Source organism: Pyrus communis, chromosome 9, assembly GCF_041283825.1.
Source record: "Pyrus communis isolate YQ-2024b chromosome 9, ASM4128382v1, whole genome shotgun sequence".
Lineage (NCBI taxonomy): Eukaryota > Viridiplantae > Streptophyta > Magnoliopsida > Rosales > Rosaceae > Pyrus > Pyrus communis.
The window spans coordinates 25,367,120-25,375,713 of NC_142573.1; the positions used below are offsets into that span (position 1 = coordinate 25,367,120).

The following is an 8,594-nucleotide window of genomic DNA, read 5'->3' on the forward strand; positions in this document are numbered from 1 at the left end:
CTCTAAAAGTTGTAATAATTGTAGCTGTTTGATCAAATTTCAACTGTTCGGATCATTTAATCCTTAGGCTTAGTTTTTTTAGATCCGAAGATGATCTGTACTCTATATATCCATCCTTGTCAAAACGGATGGGGTACATAAAAAAGTGAGTGCTGAGTCCATGACCATTTTGGTCTGTTCATATTCAGTCATTCACTTAACTGGAAGAAGTATTTGAAAAAAAAAAAAAAAAAAAACTCAAAAACAAGGAAGAAGAAAAACTCAAACCGAATGTCATGTTACATTGATCAAAACAAGAAGAAGAAAAACTCAAACCATTAGTCTTATTCCATTGATCAAAACAAGAAGAAGAAAATAATTATAAATTGACAAGGCAACTACATCTTCTTAAATACCGAAACATTCTAACATAAATTACACCAAAATTCTAATTTTTCCAACAATTTTGGTTTAAAAGTCTGAAAAATATAATACTTGAGAAAAATTTACCGCTGAATTCTTTTTTATTTACTAAAGTGCTGTTTATCAGTTTCATGATTATCAGTGCCATTGAAAGAATTATGAGGTAAAAAGCTTAAAGATGCATAAAGTGGTTGGCAAGTACCAAGCAAGTACTTGGTTCGTGCCCTCCTCTTGTTTTTTTTTTTTTTTACTAAACCCCCACGGTATGAAGTAAATTTAATTAAAAACGAAAAAAAAAGTTACAAAAGGGTATTTCTTCATTATGATGAGTGAACCCCCAGTGCATATAATAATTGGATGCATCAAATTAAAACCCTTTTTATTAAATAGTAGAATATTATGAAAAGAAGGCAATAATTCATTCCCACTTTCATCCTAATCGAGTGCATAAAACTTTACTGGGGCCAAAAGTGAGTGGAGAATATATAGAACACATTTCAGTTGGCCTAAAGCATTTGGATATAGGAAATTCCGGCCCCTCAGAATTCAAAAATATTAATTTCAGTCCTGATGTTGTTATCAATTGTAAAAATTAATGCATGATTTTTGAGAATTATTAACTCTATTTTTTATTAGAAGTTTGTCATTTCCTCAGTTTTTATTAGAAGTTTGTCATTTCCCGAATATAATGAGTTTCACCTTCTGTTTTATCCACTTTAGGTCAAAGAAATTCCCCGATATACTGGCACAGAAAAGAAAACAAGAAGAAGGAGATAAGTGGGCAAAAGAGAAAGTCAAATATGTAAACTTATTGGTTAGGTTTAGGATCCCAAGGACATGATTACTACTTAGTGGTGCTTATTGTAATGCCAGTTTGATTGGTAAAGCAGGATCTTGACATTGACTCCCCTCCCTAACAGGAACTGAGATGCTTTATGGAACACTATGTTCAAAGCCAACGGATTTGAAGATTCAAATCACGGATCACTCGTTTAAATTTCTTCGGCCTTTATTAGCAAATTCATTGGTTTACTCACGTAAGATCAAAGATTCAGGTCTCTTTCTTTTAAACAATTCGAATCTTTAAATCCATCGACGTCCGACACAGAAATCTGGAAAACATCTCGATTCCACTAACAGAAGCTTCAGTTCTTTTGTTCTAATCTTCGTTTAAAATAGTGAAAAGGTTTATTGTAAACAAATGGTGGTGCTCTTATAATCATTTTCCTTTGCATTTGAATAAAACATATAGGAATGCTGTCTCCATTGTCTATTATTTTAATCATACTTAGCGGCGTGCGGCGTGCAACAAAGATAAGCCAAACACCATGATATGAGTAATGATAGGTAAAACTCAATTTGAAGGCTAAATTTTGAGAACTAAAAAATATGGAGGTTGATGATTGATTTATTTGTTAAGTGTTGATGGACGTGCTCATTTTTATTGATGACACATCATTTAGTTTGCAATTTTAGTCTCCAAATTTAGTTTCCCTAACATTACTCCCATGATATATATTTCTGTTTGACCCCCACGCATGTTTCTTTCACATATGTTTCCAAATTTAGTCTCCCTAACATTACTTCCAGGCCTGTCAAGATTTTAGACTGATGGGCTAGTGGCCAACTCCTAACTATAATAATATTGTGTCGCACCCATATCACTTGCACAATACGATATGTATGAGAGTTTAGAAATCAAACTCTTTAAATGTCATGTGGCCTAGTTCAATAATATTATGTTATGGGGAGAAAAACTTACATATGACCTAACATTTTTTAAACCAGGATACCACAACAGCAGGAAATCCATACCATATAAGTCATTCTCAAAAGAGGATCACGGGAATTAATATCCAAAATTTTATAGCTATAAAATGATTATAATAACCACCCTACCATAGTATAACAACAATGATGTCACTCCATTCGTGTAAAAGCCTAAACTTAGGGATATGTCGTTGGAAAATGGACACTGTGAGGCGCATTAATTATTAAGCCAAGCAAACACTCTTTGTTGTTTTGATTAAAGGATACCAAAATTTTTAACGAAATTTGCAAATAAGATGATTTATTGTTAATAAAAAATAAACACGTTAATCAATGTTTAAATAATAATTTAATTATTAACAACAACATCATTTGGTTTGCAAATTTTATTTAAAAATTTAGTCTTCATAGTATTATCTTTTGATTAAGGGGTGTGCTATTCACACACCCTATTTTACTTCTCACACACCCCTTGATAATTTTTGTCCGTTGATCATTTTCAATTCATCCGATCCGATGGCCGAAAATTAAAAATGTGTGTGAGAAATAAAATGAAATGTGTGGATATCACACCCCTTGATTAAAGTATTTTATTCGATAAGACACGAAGAGTTTTGTTTATTTTAACATGTTGCTTTGTATTGTTCCTGTGTGCGTCTGTATATAATTGAAGACATCATTGTAACATTATTAGAAAGTTACCAAAATTTGAGACAAGTAGGTGACTTACTACTGTTGAAAGAAGATGGATAGATAAGTTAACTCATTTTTTATCTAGTGATATGTCTCTGTTCTTAGTAGATTTTTCAAGTTCAAATTCCCTGAGAGGATATATATAAATGTCAAGTTAATTTGTCTTTTTATGAGTGGGGAAATGAGTTAAGCCTTACAATGGACTAATAATAATGTGGTTCAAATTCGCCTTTGCGAGAATCAAATCTAAGACCTATCACTTACAAGTGAAGAGGAATACCACTAAATCGTAGTACTAAGTTGTTATATGTGGATATAGTTTCACTATAAAGAAATATAGCATGAGATGAAACAATCATTAGAGACAAAATGTTTTAACTTTCTTGACACATACCACCTAGCTAGTTTCTTGCATGCTACTTTCTTTACCTGGTTTATAATCTTCTATGTTTCAAGGGGCATATGATTTGAGCACGTGGATTTTTATGCTTTTGACTTTGCCTCGTCATACGTTTTTGTCACTCTAACATGTTTCACATAACTAATTCCAAACAAGTAGGGTTAATTACTTCAATTATCTCATTGTTCATTGTCCTATCATATTATCTCATTGTTCATTGTCCTATCATATTACTTTGAACCATTACACTGAGTCTCATTCTCGTAGATTCTATGATTTAAGAAAATTATAGTCATCCACTGTTCGGATCAAAGGCAGAGAAAAAATACAACAACAAAAATTAATGACCATCTACTGTTAAATTAAAATCGAACAACCAGTGATACAATTTTCTTGGACCATAGAGTCTACGAGAACGAGAGTGCCATCAAATCAAACTAGCGTTCTTTGGCACATGTTATATAGCATAAGCCATGCGAAAGTGCATATGATTTTAAGTATATTTACGTACACCATCAATTTTTAAAACCACTCATCATCATTTTTTTTTAACCATCTTGTCCGTGCCCTACGTACATAAGGCAAATGTGTTTTGATTATTTTGACATCATGATGGGTGACTAAATCTATCTAAATTTCAATGATGGAGTTTCAAACTTGAGTGTAAAGGTGAATTCACATTATTTTAGTTAACTTGATTAAATTCAGATCTGCGTGTTTATTGGTTGTTATAGGTAGCTGGTCCCATAAGATGTTGAAGCGAGTGCATGATTAATGAACTAACTCAAATCAAATCAAAGCATAGTGCATAATTAATGAACTAACTCATCTCAATTACACACCTCCCTTAAGGAACAGGGATTCTCCAACCATCAAGCAGTACGTTGCCTAATTAAAAAGAAGGACTTCAGCTTTCATGCAGGAAATAACTGTTACAGTTACATTATGGAACAAGCATTGACATTATCATCACTGAAGAGGGTGACCATGTTCTCCTCAGGTGCATTTATAGACGCCGGAAAAGCTTGAACCACATTCCGGACATAGCCTTTTGGTGCCCGCCAGTCGTATACTCCAGAGGCGTAGGGATAGCGTACTAGATGTTGATCAATGTAGGGCCAAAACTCAGCTCTCTTCTTGCCTGTGCTTTTTACTCGCTTCAACACCTTGTTCGGTTCTACATACCCGCTCACTATCACCCGGCTTTGTTTCCGGTTCACCTCCACAGATTTTACACCTAATTTAGACACCGGTATACACAGCAAAAAACAGTTACTCATTGATCATGTATTAGTCATGACTAAACAAATATACAATATATACTTCCGTGAATAATAAAAGAAAAAGTTTTTTTTAATATGTTGGTTTACATATTCTAAGAGTGGTACGTAAGTCAATAAAAACATAGCACTTCTCCACCTTCCTTTAAAATCCAAGTCTTTATGAAAAGAAGGAACTATGCTGTTATGCAAGAGACCAACCTGCTGTGTGTTTTCTTGTTTTCTCTTACTATTAATTTCTTTCAGTTAATTAGTTAATTAACGTGCTCAGTTTCACCATTATTTTAGAGGCTATCAGCGATCGATTTATATATAAGAACCGATGTAATGAAGTTTCAAATATAGAGTATGGTTAGAGTAGAAAACTTGTAGAGTTGGAATATTATTATGAAGTTATATCATTTAAAATCACATTTTAGAGTTTGAAGTTAGAGTATCGTACGAGATGCTTTTAGAGCGTTAAACCTAAAAGATGGTTTGTTTTTTCTTTAAAATGTTGTTGTATCCAGTTCTTGTGGTTGGTTTTCTGAATGTGCCAGAGAACTGCAACTGCAACTGTAGAACCAAAGCTTGAGAGAGAGAGAGAGAGAGAGAGAGAGAGGAATACCTTTCATAGAGGTAACAGCATGCTTGACTCTTCTTTCACAGCCATCACAGTCCATTTTGACTTTGATCTCAACTGTCTGAGATAAATCAAAAACAAGAGAAAGCCATCTTAATTAAATACTTTTAGTTAAGAGTTAATCCAAACAAAAAAACTAGCTTATAATTAACCCACAATAAACGCAGATTAAGTAGTCTAATTAAGCCTCTAAAAAGTAGTGATCAGGGGCTAATTGGTTGGTGATGAAGATAATTATCAATGATGAGTACTGACTGAGTAGTACCTGCATTGCTTTACGCTTGCTTCTTGTGCTGGTGACTGTGCAAAAGTTTGAAAGATAATCAAGAGCACCCATTTTAATTGCTTCTCCTTAATTAGAGAGAGAGAGAGAGAGAGAGATGATTGATAAGGTGAGAGTTGGTATCTATATACTACTTTGTTCGGGTGTTATGTATGAAAAATTTCTGCTTAAAAGTGCTTTGGCCGAAAGCACTTTTTGTTAGATATGAACATCAACATTTTTAATAAAACCGAATGGATCACTTTGGAAGTGCGCGTGGAGCCGCTTCTTGATAGACTAGTTAGTAGTTATATATTGAGGGAGTACTAATTTTTACAGGGGATATCCACACACTCCATTTTACTTCTCACATACCTTTTGAATTTTCGGTTGTCGGATCGGATGAATTGAAAAAAATCAATGGACAGAAATTATCAAGAGATGTGTGAAAAGTAAAATAGGGTGTGTGGATAGCACATCCCTTATCCCTTTTTATAACTCATGTAACACTTTGTTAGACTCAAAGTACTTATTGTATTCTAAAATAAAAAACTCTTTTCTTTTCTGATCAGGTGAGAAGGATTCAAACTTTAAATATCTTTCAATATTATGAATAAAAATACTAATGAACCAATTATTCGTTCGTTAGTTTCGAAACGCTCTCAAACCCTAAGAGAGCTTCATTTTAGATTTGACGAGCCTAACCTAAGGAGATGAGCAGGAAAAAGCAGTATCTAGCGAATATAAAGTCAAATTGTATAACATAGAGTGAAATGAAATGCCAAAAGCATAATTGAGAGTTTTAACGAAAAACTCACGGTACTGTTCATTTTAACGAAAAATCACATTTTTACACTAAAAGATCAATCTTGGTACTATTCACTTTACCCTTTATTTTGTCCTTATCATTAAAACTCAAAGTTTTCAAGTTTTTTTCATTAGTTTTTCTAAAATTTTATAAGAGGCCAACAATGCTTTTGGATGTAGATATGAGTTTAGTCAAGTTGACTAGAAGAAGATAAAAACTAATCGAGTAATTTGGGTCAATTCAATTGTGTATTCTTCTCTCCTGAGTCATGACGAACGTTGTTAAAGCATTCTTCCACACCAGAAGTGGCTTTGTTCGAAGGAGACCACTTCAAACTCTATCAAATATATCACCGAGTTTAGCAAGAAATTCATTAAGTACTTTTAGTTGAAAAACATAATACCAAACGGAAGAACATGTCATTTATGAAACTACGAATATTATTGATGGAAAACAAATAAATAAAGAATGTTAAGACGGCTACAAACTGAAGACTACATCTTGACTAACTTGTTCTCAACTAAATATCAAAGCATCATATTTATAATAAACTACTCCAACCCCTAATAAGTAAGAAAAGGAAAACCTAATTCTAATAGGCCAGGGCCAAAACCCAAACGATAAATTAACCCAAGTATAAATATTTTCCAACACTTTTTTCTTGGTCAAGGAAAATTCATTTATAACTGCAAAGATAACAAACTAAAGGCCCAAAAACAGATAAACATAAACAAGCAAAAAAGAGGCCAACCTAACAAACCCACAAGAGCTCAACCAAACAGCTAAAGCATCCCAACCCCCCCCCCCCCCCCCCGGGGGGGTGCAAAAAAAAGGACAAAATCGAGAAATCTGCTGCTACTACCTCCGCCGGAACAATGCATCTTGACCTGCACAAATCCACGCCCACAACTGGCCATCGCCTTGCCAAACTCATCATCCAACCCCAAATAGTTCCCTGACCACAACCACAAAGTAAAGATGACCAACAACGATGAAATGAGACGACTCTTAAGAAAAAGAAGCCTATGGAAAACCATCAGCAACACTGCCAGAAACGATAGGCAATAAAGACAAGGTGGTGGTGTTGAGAACACCGGAGTTGGTTGAAGCACTAGAACTCTATGCACAATCCCCACGGAAAGTATGACTGAAGATCACATCTTAGATGAACGAGGAGGAGAGATGCCAATGAGGTAAGAAGAGGAGAACAAATTGAGATGGAGAGCAGCATAAAAGGGGCAATGAGGACACAAAGAAAGAAAGGGTAGATCGGCCACCAACCCCAGCCGAAGCTAGAGTCGACACCACTAGATTTGATCAGGATCGAAAACACCCACACAACCATGGGAAATACTCTCACAAGCAGAGAAGGTCTCTCACAGTTAGGCCTTATATTTTCCAACACTTTTAAATATCGTAACATTGACAAAACTTATGCGAGAAAGTTGGAGCAATGGTCTCTAAATTTTGGCTCAATTAGAGCTTTTGTCCCTGAACTAACCGTGAGTGCTGGTTCCTGAACTTGTTATAATGTAGAGCAATAATCCTTTTGGCTAATTCTATAAGAACTTCCATCCAAAATAAAGGGTTTAAAGGCGCAGGAAAAAAAAAAAAAAAAAAAAAAAGGTGGAAGTTCAATAGAGATACCTAAAAGGACCATTGCTCCACATTATTACAAGTTGAGGGGACCTATATTCATAAAATTTTAGTTTAGGAACCAAAGTTCCAATTGATCTAAAATTGAAGGATCATTGCTTCAATTATCTCAATTTATGCAAAGGACTTCAATCGGAATTTTTCGAAAGTACTTGCACCTGAATTATTCAGTATGGAGCGGTATCAAAACATTGACTGTGGCTTTGCATTAAATTTATTATTTATTTAGAGAAAGAACCCGGAATAATGGCTTCTAATGGGTTATGGAATAATCTATCCAAAATTACAGGAGGAGAAAAGGAGGAGCAGTGCAGGGAAGGGAAGGAAACAGCTCCACCATTGACTGCTCCACTCAAGACCCAGCCCAGCAACTGCAGCCGACGCCCTCGCAGTGGCAGAAAACTCGGTGCTGCATATGTCAGTGACAAATGATGGCGCTTGGGTTTCTGCCATCGGTTGGGCGGCCGGCAACGAGTATGGCACTTGAATTATGCGACCAAATGTAATTGATAGTGTTGTTTTCTATTAGTATTATCTTTTTGAGGTTATTTTCACACCTTTCTTAGCTTCTCACAGACTTCTCTTTCTTGTAGCTGTTGAATTGAATGAATCAAACAGAAACAACATACATGATTGTATCAATTCCCGTTATGTTTATCATTTGATAGAAAGAAAATTACCAACATTTTGATACGAACCAA

At 34.7% G+C, this 8,594-nt stretch overlaps 1 protein-coding gene across 1 annotated transcript; it reads right to left on the reverse strand.

The window, feature by feature from the left end:
* Nucleotides 1-4,054: 4,054 nt before the first annotated feature.
* HIPP21 (Heavy metal transport/detoxification superfamily protein) lies at nt 4,055-5,559 on the reverse strand. Its single transcript, XM_068478260.2, has 3 exons — nt 5,433-5,559; nt 5,153-5,228; nt 4,055-4,502 (listed from the first exon to the last, which is right to left on the reverse strand). Exons 1-3 carry the CDS (start codon nt 5,502-5,504, stop codon nt 4,204-4,206), a joined length of 447 nt encoding a protein of 148 aa, XP_068334361.1. The 5' UTR covers nt 5,505-5,559; the 3' UTR covers nt 4,055-4,203.
* Nucleotides 5,560-8,594: the final 3,035 nt, after the last annotated feature.